At 43.9% G+C, this 14061-nt stretch overlaps 1 protein-coding gene across 1 annotated transcript in view; it reads right to left on the bottom strand.

Annotated features, from left to right (window-relative positions):
- PPTC7 (protein phosphatase targeting COQ7) overlaps positions 1–14061 on the bottom strand; it is a 51539-nt gene extending 37478 nt beyond the window's left edge. Inside the window, exon 1 of the mRNA XM_017847688.1 lies at positions 13776–14061. Coding sequence (XP_017703177.1) covers positions 13776–13998 — 223 coding nt within the window. The 5' untranslated portion in view covers positions 13999–14061. The remainder of the gene's footprint in view (positions 1–13775) is intronic.

Genomic DNA, 14061 nt, shown 5'->3' with positions numbered 1-14061 from the left:
CTCAATCTGGAGCATCCCCATTCTTCTTATTTGCCTCAGCTTACTGAAAAACCCGTCTCTTAAGGCCTGACGCTGTGCCCCTACAACCTCATGCGTATTCTTTTTTATTTTTATTTTTTGAGATGGGAGTCTTGCTCTGTAGCCCAGGCTGGAGTGCAGTGCCGCTATCTCGGTCACTGCAAGCTCTGCCTCCCGGGTTCACGCCATTCTCCTGCCTCAGCCTCCCGAGTAGCTGGGACTACAGGCGCCTGCCACCACGTCCGGCTAATTTTTTGTATTTTTAGTAGAGACGGGGTTTCACCATGTTAGCCAGGATGGTCTGGATCTCCTGACCTGGTGATCCACCCGCCTCGGCCTCCCAAAGTGCTGGGATTATAGGCATGAGCCACCGCGGCAGGCCCTCTGCGTATTCTTTCACACCAGTCCCGTGCATGTTTGCCTTCCCCACAGGACTATGAAACATCAGGGTTGAAGTCTGTTTTGTTCATTGGTCTTTAAAACACCTGTCAGGAACTAATAGGAAGCAACTAATAAACAATGAATTCAGCTGACCACACATGAAAAGTTAGAACACCAATCATCTGGTATACAAACTTTCAGCCAAAAACTCCAAAGGGATTGAACCTAGTAACAGATCCTAGCGTTTCACAAGGTGTCATTCCCTGGGTTAGAACTCGCTACAAGATGTTCCTCTAATAGGCCATTCAAAGAGAAGGCTGCCAGGCAAGATGGCTCAAGCCTGTAGTCTCAACTACTTGGGAGGCTGAGGCAGAAGGATGGCTTCAGTTCAGGTCGAGGCTGCAATGCACTACAACTGCACCTGTGTAGAGAAAAGCTAATGCACTCCAGCCTGGACAACACAGCAAGACCCTGTACTCCCCCCATCCTGCTCCCCCCACCCCCAAAAAAAGCCAGGCATGGTGGCTCACACCTGTAATCCCAGCACTTTGGGTGGCCAAGGTGGACAGATCACTTGAGGTCAGGAGATCAAGACCAGCCTGGCCAACATGGTGAAACCTCATCTTTACTAAAAATACAAAAAATAGCCAGGCATGGTGGCGGGCGCCAGCTATAAGGGAGGCTGAGGCAGGAGAACTGCTTGAACCCAGGAGGTGGAGGTTGCAGTGAGTGGAGATCACACCACTGTACTCCAGCCTGGGCGACAGAGTGAGACTCCGTCTCAAAAAATAAAAATAAAAAAAGACAAAGAGAGGACTGAGCTGATGGAAAGAGCATTAAAGAAAAGTCTGGAGATAACACTGCTCCCAACTTTCTTTGCCACTAACTGGACCTAAGATACTGGTCAAATCATTTCTCTAAGATTTAGTTTCCTCATCTGTGAAATGAGGGGCAGGAAGACACAGTCTCTCTAGAGTCCTTTTCTTGGATCCAAGACTGTGGGACTTTTAAGTCACACTGCAGGAAAAAAGAGCCAGTTTAAGAAACTCTTTATAAACAAAGGTTAACAAATAGGGCTATCCTGTCTTCATTCAGTTAGGAAAAGAAAACAAAACAAATAGGGCTATACTTTGCATTTCACATACAATATTACATTTACTGCATGAACTAGTTTTGAAACAAAGGCTCCATTTCAGGCTTCCCAATTTACCATCTCTTGTCCTTATTGCACTGCCACATGTATATTTCCAGTGAAGTTTCAAAAATGATTTAGAGAGTGGAAACACTGCCCCTTGTCCTTTCACTTTAGTTTTAAACACCTAACTAAAATGTTGGCAAAGTTTTTCTTTTCTAAGCCACTAACAAACACCTCAACCACTTTTCAATTTGAAATTCTAATAAAAGAATAAAAGATGATGGTCAAGCACAAGATCCTGGAACAACAACAACAACAAACAAGATGGTTATAAATTAGTATTGACTTCACTGAAGTCAAATGATCTATAAATATGCATGTATAGAATTGTGCAGTAATTATTGCTGCTCACCTCTAACTGTGCCTAATTTATAAATTAAACTTTATCACAGCTATGTATGTATGTATGTATGTATGTATGTATGTATGTAGAGGAAAAAACATAGCCTATATAGGGTTTGATACTAAACAGTTTCAGGCATCCATAAAACACACTAACCCTGTTATCCAAAGATCATTGAGGGTTTGGTGAATTGTGTATTTTAATAAGAAAAAAATGACAGGATCAAAATGGCCTCTCAAAACCAAGAGAAATGGATTTCTAAGAACAATGCATACATAAGGCATCCTTATTTAGACTTTCTCATTTCATTGAAACACTAATGATTCCACCACCAATTAGTGGTCAACCTAGAGGCCATGAACAGTTTTCTAGCTCTTATGGAAATAGCTTAAATCTTATTTTCTTGCCCCAAACTGCTATTCAAACATAGCAGATGTGAAAACAGAAGCACTTTTTGTTTGCCTCATTTGTTGCCCAGCCAACCTTTTGCATTTACCTCAAATGACAGCATAGACTAATTTTGATAAGTCAAAAAACTTGCTAGATAGCAGCATCCTTGAAAGATAACGTGGCTGGGTGCAGTGGCTCACCTCACACCTGTAATCTCAGAACTTTGGGAGGCCAAAGCGGGCGGATCATGAGGTCAGGAATTCAAGACCAGCCTGGCCAACATAGTGAAACCCCATCTCTACTAAGAATACAAAAATTAGCCGGGTGTGGTGGCATGTGTCTGTAGTCCCAGCTACTAGGGAGGCTGAGGCGGGAGAATTGCTTGAACTGGGAGGCGGAGGCTGCAGTGAGCTGAGACCACGTCACCGCACTCCTGCCTGGGTGACAGAGTGAGTCTCTGTCTCCAAAAAAAAAAAGACAAAGATAACAATGTACAGAGTAGTCCAAAAAGAAACAAATTCCCTTTCTTTTCAAAATACTTCGTTAATGAGTACCAGAACAGTGCAAAAATGTGTTGGAATTTGCCAAGTAAAATAGTACTGGGCCCTTCAGCAGAAAGCACTCCTTATAGTAAGTCACTTTCTTAGTCTCTGGCAAAGTTTTTGCAGTCATTTTGTAGTCCTTAGGATTCATACCAACAATTCAATCCATTCTAGAACAGTTCATCAACTATAAACTTACTCATCTCGAAAACAACTATTTAGGAACCTAGTAAATTCATAAATTCTTAAGTGAGACAGACTCAAGATCAACAATAAGTTTGCTGATGAGAGCAATTTCACAGAGTTGGGAAAGTAATATATAACCTTTCTGGAGGACCTATGATAATCTTTTTTTATTTTTATTTATTTATTTATTGGGACCAGTCTCACTCTGTCGCCCAGGCTGAAGCGCAGTGGCGTGATCTCGGCTCACTGCAACCTCTGCCTCCTGGGTTCAAGCAATTCTCCTGCCTCAACCTCCTGAGTAGTTGGGATTACAGGCGACTGCCACTACGCCCAGCTAATTTTTGTATTTTGAGTAGAGACAGGTTTTTACCATGTTGGCCAGGCTGCTCTCAAAATCCCGACCTCAAGGGATCTGCGTGCTTTGGCCTCCCAAAGTGTTGGGATTATAGACGTAAACCACCATGCCTGGCCCTATGGTCATCTTTATCAAAGGCCTTGCAAATGCTCATAGGCTTTGACCCAGGAACTCCTCTTCAACGAATTTACCCTAAGGAAATATTCGGATGTAAAGAGATACTCATTCTAGTGTTGTTTATAACAGAAAATTGGAAACAACCTAAATAACCAGAAATAAGAGGACTGGTTTAGTAACTGATAGGCTATACATGCAGGAGAATATGATGCAGTTATGCTTACCAGTATGGAAACATGCACTTCAACATGCTTTTGGAGTCATACACTATTACAAACTCCATTTGCATACTCTTGCAACTTTTTAAGCTTTACAGAGTAGAATGCATATTAATCCAATGTGTATTCTATGTTATTTAATAACATGTATACAATTATATACACAAAGGCTAAAGGGAACCACAATGACTATAGCTTACTATAGCTGAGTTATGAGTTATAGGTGTTTTATGTGGTACTTCTCTGAAGATGTGTTACTTTTATAAGTACTAAACAGCCATTATTTAAAAAGCACTACACAGGCCGGGCACAATGGCTCACACCTGTAATCCCAGCACTTTGGGAGGCCAAGGCGGGCAGATTGCTTGAGATTGGGAGTTCAAGACCAGCCTGACCAACATAGAGAAACCCTGTCTCTACTAAAAATGCAAAATTAGCCGGGTGTGGTGGCACATGCCTGTAATCCCAGCTACTCAGGAGGCTGAGGCAGGAGAATCGCTTGAACCCGGGAGGTGGAGATTGCGCCACTGCATTCCAGCCTGGGCAACAAGAGCAAAACTCTGTCTCTAAATGAATAAATAAATAAAGGCACTACACAGGCTGGCACGTGGTTCATGCCTTAAATCCCAGCACTCTGAGAAGCTGAGGTGGGAGGATCGCTGGAGCCCAGGAATTTGAGACCAGACTGGGCAACACAGAGAGACTCTGTCTCTACAATTAAAAAAAAAAAAAAAAAAATTAAGCATTAGACATGCAAGCAAGAGACCTAGGTTCAAGTCCCAATATAATACTAACTATACTACCATTATTTGATGTGTCAATTTTATAGATGAGGAAACAGATTCAGATTAAGTGGAGATAAGAGCAGAAGCTTCGTAGTTACAAAGATTAAATAAGGTAAAATATAAAAATGCTTTGCAAGTTCTAAGGCACTATATAAAGCACTAGAAGGATGGGAGAATCATGTTTTGTGTTAGATACCAAACAACTGGCTTAGAAGAAAAAAGAATGAAGCATTTTTACTTCTTAAAGAAAAGCTTCTATCCTTCCCCATTCCCCAATCCTCAATCCCCAATCCTGTTGGGGATTTTTCCTGTTGGAGATTTTATTCAAAATATTTAGCTTATCTTTTCTTCTTTAAAACTTTAAATTGAAAGAGCTGTGCCAGTTGTCAATTCAAGTTGAAATGAATAATAAGTCATGTGTTAGCCTAATGCCCTCTGCAATAGGTCAGCTTTTACCAAAAGTCTTGATTTATGACATCCAATTTTGTGAACTGTTAGGAAACAAATTATTTTAGTTCTCAGGGAAATAGAAAACTCCCTATCAGATTATTATTATTATTATTATTTTTGAGACAGAGACTGGCTCTGTCATCCAGGTTGGAGTGCAGTGGCATGATCTCGGCTCACTGCAACCTCTGCTTCCAGAGTTCAAGCGATTCTCATGTCTCAGCCTCCCTAGTAGCTGGGATTACAGGTGCATGCCACCATGCTGGTTTTTTTTTATTTTTTTATTTTTTTTTAACTTTTAGTGGAGACAGAGTTTCGCCATGTTGGCCAGGCTGGTCTTGAACTTCTGACCTCAAATGATCCATCTGCCTTGGCCTCCCAAAGTTCTAGGATTATAGGTCGTGACCCACCGCACCCAGCCCCTATCATATTTTTAAAATATATGACAACTCCCAAACAAGACAGACTCATAAATTTTATTGCTAACAACAAAAATTAGGATCCAGGACATCACTTCTTAAAAGAGACCAAAGGTTAACATCTAATTTTGAAAGGCAAGCTCACATTATTTTAATAAACTAAAACTTCCAGTTTGAAAAGTCCAATTTCTTTAGAAATAAAATACTGCTAACTTACTTTTGCAAAGCATTTTCCTAAAACTTCTGAACCTAAAGCCCCAGGCAAGACCTCTCTCTAGAAGGCATGGGAACATAAAATGAATCTGACATTTAGCTTGAACTTAACTTTAGCATTTGAGCTACTCAAAGGACATGGTTGTAGGTCACATTCTAACCTGGTGTAGTGCTTCTGGTGTCACACACTAGTACAAACTCCATTTGGATACTGTTGCAACCATTCAGGTTATGTATTGCCCAGTTTCATAAAGCAGTGCTAAAGTTCAGGGTACAGCCTCCTCCCATCCAGGAACCCCAACTCAAAAAAAAAAAAAAAGAAACCTCCACAACAGCTTCCATCTGTAATCTACCTTCTGCTACAATTTAAAACCTCCTTTAAAATGCACTTATAAAAAGTAAATAGTTATGCTTCTAAAATTCAATTACTTGCACTACAGAAGGATGCAACCAGAATCCTTTAAAGAGATTATTAAGAAATTGAGAGATAAACTGTAAGTTAGGAAAATTTTAAACTAAGCTAGAAAAATCTCAAAACATTTGTGAAGAAAGGAAAAGTAGCTCTGAAGCTATAACAAATGAGGAAATGACTTCAAAATAAAGGTACCTTATAAGTACCTTATAAAACTGCAATACACCTATATAGCAAAATGAGAAAAATATCAAGGAACAGAAGTTTAAAAAGCAAACAGCAAACCTCCTCTATCCATCAACCCTGTAATCTTACGTATTACAGAATGAAAGAACACTCAAAATAGTCAGAAAGCCACTAGTCAGTGGCTTCCTAAACCCTGCTATTTCATTAGTCCTAGATGGCTCTTTTACTAAACCCAGTCACACTTCCTTATTAATATTCCACAATTCTCTTGGAAGCTCACAGCTCATTATGAAATCAGGCATATTTAAAATACCGACTGATCTCAGAATTTATATATTTGATTACTGCAATTTAAAAAATATTTTCGCTTATATGAAGTAATTATATGTATATTAATACTATATAACTACATAAAAAAAGAGCTATGTTTCTCACAAAGTTAAACAGGGTTACAATATGACCCAGCAATTCTACTCCTACGTATATATCCCCTCAAATTAAAAACATATGTCCATACAAAAGCTTGTACACAAATGTGCTTAGTACTATTCACAGCAGCCCAAAGTGGAAACAATTCAGTGGCCCCATCAACAGATGAATGGATCAACAAAATGTGGTATATTCATACAATGGAACATTATTCAGTCATAAAAAGGGAGGAAGTACTAACACATGCTCCAACATGGATGAACTCTGAAAACATGCTAAGGGAAAACATGCTAAGGGAAAGGCCACATATTACATGATCCATTTGTATGAAATGTCTCAAACACAAATCCACAGACAGAATCTAGTTTCTGTTGCCAGGGACTGGGGGATGGGGAGTGACTGCTAATGGATAGGGGGTTTCTTGGGTAGTTATGAAAAACATTCTGGAACTAGATAGTGGCAGCGGCTGTATAACTCTGTGAATGTAAAAACTACTGAACTGTACACTTTAAAAGAATACATGCTATGGAATGTGAATTATACATATCAGTTTTTAAAAATTCACTCAAGGGGCTGGGCGTGTGGCTCACGCCTGTAATCCCAGCACTGTGGGAGGCCAAGGAAGGTGGATCGCCTGAGGTTAGGAGACTAGCCTGGCCAACATGGTGAAACCCCATCTCTACTAAAAATACAAAAATTAGCCACGTGTAATGGTGGGCGCCTGTAATCCCAGCTACTTGGGAGGCTGAGGCAGAACTGTTTGAACCCAGGAGGCGGAGGGTGCAGTGAGCCAAAATCGCACCGCAGAGGTTGCAGTGAGCCAAAATCACGCCACTGCTCTCCAGCCTGGGCACAAGAGCGTGACTCTGTCTCAAAAAAAAAAAAAAAGGCCGGGCGCGGTGGCTCAAGCCTGTAATCCAGGCACTTTGGGAGGCCGAGGCGGGCGGATCACGAGGTCAGGAGATCGAGACCATCCTGGCTAACACGGTGAAACCCCGTCTCTACTAAAAAAATACAAAAAACTAGCCGGGCGAGGTGGCGGGCGCCTGTAGTCCCAGCTACTCGGGAGGCTGAGGCAGGAGAATGGCGTAAACCCGGGAGGCGGAGTTTGCAGTGAGCTGAGATCTGGCCACTGCACTCCAGCCTGGGTGACAGAGCGAGACTCCTTCTCAAAAAAAAAAAAAAAAAAAAAAATCCACTCAAGGTCATATTTGCTATCAACAGGTAGATGAAGCTAGAATCTGACTTTGAGAAAATTATGGCACATCCTGCACATGTATCCTGGAACTTAAAATAAAATTAAAAAAAAAAAGAAAAGAAAGAAAATTATGGTAATATAACGAGACTGGTGTCCTGACATGGCTTGAAATCTAGCTGAGGAAAATTCCAACGAGGACTTCTTGAAAGACTGATGTCAGCGGGCACACACACACTCTCAAGGTGACTACTTTTTTAAATGGACAACTCACTTTTAGAATAGTGGTTCTGTAAGTATATTAAAATGATCATGATTGTTTGAGAACACCAGATTCTACCTCATCCATTCACTTCCTAAATAGAATTTAGATCTTAATTTTGTTCACACGATCTTTATACCTTAAGACAACTACTTTTAAGATGGACATTACTCACAAAAACACTTCAAAATCCTGACCACGATCAAAATCAGATCCAAAGGCTGGGATATGAAATTTTAACTTCATTTTTAGGTTTCAAGTTGAACCAAGCTTAAATAAACATCCCACAGTTTCATAATAAATACTTTACAATTCTATTCAGAGGTCAAAATTTATATGGCACAGACCAGGCTGCCATTTTAAAAATAAGTGGTTTCTGTAAACTGTGGTTTAGCATGCAGAGGAGTTTTTGTTGCACTTCAGTTATGAGTCAGAGTGAATAAAGAAGTTATAAACACACACACATACACACACCCAGGAAAAGCATTCGAAGGACAAAAGTTATCAGGAGACTGACTGGTTTTTAATTCACATATATCATCAAGAAAACCTGACCAGTAGTCTAACGGGGAGAGGGCTGGGAAAGGCAGTCTCAGTTAAGAGACTGAGATAGGTGTCAACCTCAGTTCCCGTAACTAGTAGAGTAACCTTGGGGAAGTCATCTGACTCTCTGGAGGCCTGTTTTCTCATCAGTGAGGTGAAAAAAACTAGACCCCAAGGTTTCTAAGTGTTACAATTCTCAACAGTCTTTGATTCTATTGTTAAGTAGCATAAGGCTGTGGGAAGCCCAGCTATTACACCATGCAGTTCTCACATTTTTGTGCACCTAGGAAGTCATGCCATATAGAGTAATAAGAGAACTTGGAATTTGCCATAGGGAAGAAGGAACAAGAAAAGTGTACATAGCTCCCGCTCGTACTGGTTTACTCCTGTTGGACCTAGTAAAGAGAAAGCACCTTTGTCAATTTTCCAGAGAATGACAGGAGTGGTTCCTATGTCTCACCACACCCACCACAGTTGGTTCTTCCAAAAAGAAATCCAGTGGGGACTATACAAAATGTTGTGAAGCACCAAGTACTATTAGTCACTGCATGACTAATAGGACAGATAAATTTTAAATTAAAGAAACAAAGCTTTCTCTTTCTTATATAAAAAGAAATAAAGTTTTCACTCCAGTCAAGGAGTCCTAGATGACCACAGTAAATAATTTGTTACACAGATACTCAGTAATAAATATGGGCCGGGCCTGGTGGCTCAAGCCTGTAATCCCAGCACTTTGGGAAGCCGAGACGGGCGGATCACGAGGTCAGGAGATCGAGACCATCCTGGCTAACACGGTGAAACCCCGTCTCTACTAAAAATACAAAAACTAGCCAGGCGAGGTGGTGGGCGCCTGTAGTCCCAGCTACTCAGGAGGCTGAGGCAGGAGAATGGCGTAAACCCGGGAGGTGGAGCTTGGCAGTGAGCCGAGATCGTGCCACTGCACTCCAGTCCTGGGCGACAGAGCGAGACTCTTGTCTCAAAAAAAAAAATAAAAAAAAAAAAAAAAAGAAATATGCTGTCAATTCAAAGAAAATTAATTATCTACAGAACCAAAAGTTTCAAAAAGCACTTTAGTTCAACGTAATGTTATTACTCAACACAGCCTTTTAATGTAATTCAGTTTGTAACTCCAAACTCTAGAGTAGACAGCAGTATTAAAGAGTCATTGAAAGTCATCACCTCAGCCGGACACCGTGGCTCACACCTGTAATCCTAGCACTTTGGAAGGCTGGGGCAGGTGAATGACATGAGGTCAGGAGTTCGACACCAGCCTGGGCAACGTGGCAAAACCTCATCTCTACTAAAAAAATACAAACAGTTAGCCAGGCGTGGTGGCACACGCCTGTAGTCCCAGCTACTTGGAAGGCTGAGGAACGAGAATCGTTCGAACCTGGGAGGCAGTGGTTGCAGTGAGCCGAAATTGCGCCACTGCACTCCAGCCTGGGCAGCAGAGCAAGACTCTGTCTCAAAAAAAAAAAAAAAGTCATCACCTTTTACAGTATCAAAAAAATAGAAGTCTCCATCATATGAACTGGTTCAGGACAGCCAAGGATCAAATGAGGCCAACTCATGAAGTTATTTCAGGTGGCTCCCAAGACTGCCCTCTGGAAGAGCTCCTCCACAACAGGACAGTCCTGGAGAACCTGTCCTTCACTGCCCCTATCTCCTACCATTTGCATATGTGCACGCTTGATCTTTGCCAAACATGGCTAACAACCACCCTTTGGTTACATCAGCAACCACTATCTGACTGTGTCTACTGGCATTCCCTTCAAGACGGGTACAGAGCTGGGGTTCTTGATCTGATTCCTATGCATGGACCTCCAGGTGGTATTAGAGGAGTCACAGAGTCAGCAAAGTTCCTAAGAGCCTATGCAAAATTTTATCTCTGTGCACAGGGTCCTGAGGAGAAATCTCTTGGACAAAGATCCTCAGGGGTTGTGAACCAAGGAAAGCTAAAAACCACTGGCTTAGTGCTACATACAAAACAGGCATCTACCGAAGGTGCCCATGACACCTGTCATTCAAGGTGCAGAACAACAAAGGGTGCCATCTATTCAAAGCAAAAGGAAAATATGGGCCCGGCGTGGTGATTCACGCCTGTAATCCCAGCACTTTGGGAGGCCAAGGCAGGTGGATCATCTGAGGTCAGGAGTTCGAGTCCAGCGTGGCCAAAAAGATGAAACCCCGTTTCTACTAAAAATACAAAAATTAACCGCGCATGGTGGCGCACGCCTGTAATCCCAGGTACTCAGGTGGCTGAGGCAGGGGAATTCCTTAAACCCAGGAGGTGGAGGTTGCAGTGAGCTGAGATGCCATTGCACTCCAGCCTGGGCAACAAGAGCGGAACTCCGTACCATCCCCCCACCACCAAAAAAAAGAAAAGAACAAAAGAAAATATGAGATGACGGTCAGAAGCTGTAGTCACTAAGGGTCAGGTCATCCATTCCCTTCATCCCCTAGTCCAGATAAAGAAAAGGAGACTCGAGAGGCTCAGCCCAAGACCACATATCACATAGCTACTAAGTGGCAAAGCTGAGCATCAAAGTTAGCTGGATTTCCACCAGGATGCCTAGGGCATGAAATTATGTTTATACTTTTTTAGAATGGGTTTGACCAAAATCCCCCCAACTCTTGTAAATATCCCACTCCATTAAGAAGGCAGCCTTCCAAAATTTTATTGTATCATACTGCATTTTTTTTTTTTTTTGAGACTGAGTCTTGCTCTGTTACCCAGGCTGGAGTGCAGTGGTGTGATCTCGGCTCACTACAACCTCCATCTCCCAAATTCAAGCAATTCTCCTGCCTCAGCCTCCCTAGTAGCTGGGATTACAGGCATGTGCCACCACTCCTGGCTAATTTTTGTATTTTTAGTAGAGATGGGTTTCGCCACGTTGGCCAGGCTGGTCTGGAACTCCTGACCTCAGGTGATCCGCCCACCTCGGCCTCCCAAAGTGCTGGGATTACAGGCGTGAGCCACCACGCCCGGCCTAGCCTTCTAAAATTTTAAAATCAAGCTTCAATATAGGATTTGACACATTTAAATACTCCACAAATCATCAATCAAGTCACAGATCTTCCACAAAAGCCGCATACAGATTTTTTTTTTTTTTTTTTTTTTTTTTTTTGAGAGGGAGTCTTGCTGTCACCCAGGCTGGAGTGCAGTGGCATAATCTTGGCTCACTGCAACCTCTGCCTCCCTGGTTCAAGTGATTCTCCCGCCCCAGCCTGCTGAGAAGTTGAGACCATAGGCGCGCACCACCACACCTGGCTAATTTTTGTATTTTTAGTAAAGACAGGGTTTCACCATATTGGTCTGTCTGGTCTTGAACTCCTGACCTCGTGATCCACCCACCTCAGCCTCCCAAAGTGCTGGGATTACAGGCATGACCCACCACGCCCAGCCCAGCATACAGATTTATAAGGTGAACCTTAGAGGCTCATTATCCCCTATCTTATGTTATGAGCAAAACTTTAAAAAGCAACACAGGGGCCGGGCTCACACTTGTAATCACAGCACTTTGGGAGGCCGAGGCGAATACAAGGCCAATCACAAGTTCAGGAGTTCGAGACCGGCCTGGCCAACACAGTGAAACCCCATCTCTACTAAAAATACAAAACTGAGCTGGACATGGTGGTGGGTGCCTATAATCCCAGCTACTCGGGAGGCTGAAGCAGGAGAATCGTTTGAACCCGGGAGGCGGAGGTTGCAGTGAGCCGAGATTGCATCACTGCACTCCGGCCTGCCGTCTAAAACAAAACAAAACAAAAGCAGCACAGGTCACAAGCTCACTGAGTGAGGCACTTCTAAATGTATCAGGGAAAAGATAGCTACTGACAGCTGACTTCGGGGTGGATTTGTGCAATTTCAATCTGCAAGCTGCAGGACCTTTCTAAGTCTCTCTCTCACGTGAATATCAATAGCGTTGCCTAAATATTAAATGCTTTTTCTTCAACCCAGGTAATGGGGTCATTCATAAATTAAACTGAGAACAACCTTTCCATTCCCATGTTCACAAACACTACACGTGGTAGAACCAAAGATACTAGGCAATTATTCTGAGATCAGATTAAAAAATAATTACTGTCATAAAACAGTTACAGAACCATTTGTTCCAATGCCAAACTCTGCCTCAGCATATGAAATTTAAAGTAACCAAAAACTTAGTCTCACCTGGGAAGGGAAATCAAAGTGACATTTGAACCCAAGTTCAATGACAACACGTCCTTCAACTTCAAAGCGAGTGCTTTATTCATTCAAAGAGTTTTAATGGCACAGTATCCCATAGCATACACAAAATCTCCTAAGGCGTACATTATGATAAAGTTTCTGACTACTTGTGAATTATATTTAGCCTTTTCTGCCAGCTCTCTCCCTAGTCTCCCACCCCTCAAAGGTATAACTGGAATAGGCCTCAGGGAGCACCTGTTGCTTGAAAACGCTGTGACCAATCTCAAAGCTTTCCCGGCTGCAGTCTACAAGTAGGTTCGACCATTCTATTTTGGATCAAGGAGACTCTGCCAACCCCCAAGTGACCTCAAGTGGACAAGATCAGTTTGGGAGAACACGCTGTGAGGGTTTCTTCGCCAAGCCAGCAGCCCCCACCGCCAGACTCCGAAAAGGGTGAAGATTTGGTCACCATCCAGGCGGCGAAATAATACGGCCGGGCTGTCTGGGGGTTCACGACTGCCCGATCCCACAGCCTGGGCCGGGCTGTGGTGCCGGGAGCACGCGAAGAGGCAAGGATCCCCGGGGCACGCAAGAGGGAACCAGAGCGAGGTTAGGAGCCTGCAGGTGTCGCCCAGGGAGGGGACGAGGTCGCCCAGGGCTGGCACGGCCGAGTGAGACCGAGAGTGTGGTTCTGGACTCTGACAGACCGGTCACACTCTCGGGTTGTGACCTTGAGCACACGACTTGACCGCTGTGGGCCTCAGTTTCCTCCTCTCTAAAATGGGGGTCGTTCAAGCGGAAAACGCGCCTCGGAGCGCTTGGCACGGCGCCTGGCGCATAGTAAGCGCTCCCTCCATGTGAGCGCTCTGGCTCCTTTCGCCGCCGGGAGGAACTGGGGAAGCCCCGCGCGGGGAGTCCCCGGGAGGCGGATCCGAGGCTGGGGCGAGGGAACCGGGCCGGGAACTCACCCAGCACGTCCGCGGAACGGTGCCGGGCCACGAAGCACGCGTCGTCCCCGTAGCACGCGCCCTTCTTGAGGAGGCCCTTACGGAAGTCCTTGCCGAAGCCGCAGCCGGCCGTCACCAGCCCGTAGTCGCCGCCGCCGCCGCCGCCGGCCCTGGGGTCGGTTTGCGAGAGGCCGCCGAGCACGGCGCGGGCCACCAGGCGCCCGTACGAGAGGACCGAGAACATCGCCGCCGCCGCCCCCCCGAGGAGGCGGGGGGCCGGGGGAGCAGGAGGACGCGGAGGCCCGGA

Source organism: Rhinopithecus bieti, unplaced genomic scaffold, assembly GCF_001698545.2.
Source record: "Rhinopithecus bieti isolate Rb0 unplaced genomic scaffold, ASM169854v2 scaffold_947, whole genome shotgun sequence".
Classification (NCBI taxonomy): domain Eukaryota; kingdom Metazoa; phylum Chordata; class Mammalia; order Primates; family Cercopithecidae; genus Rhinopithecus; species Rhinopithecus bieti.
The sequence above is the reverse complement of the archived record's forward strand: the minus strand, read 5'-3'. Positions and strand labels throughout refer to the sequence as shown.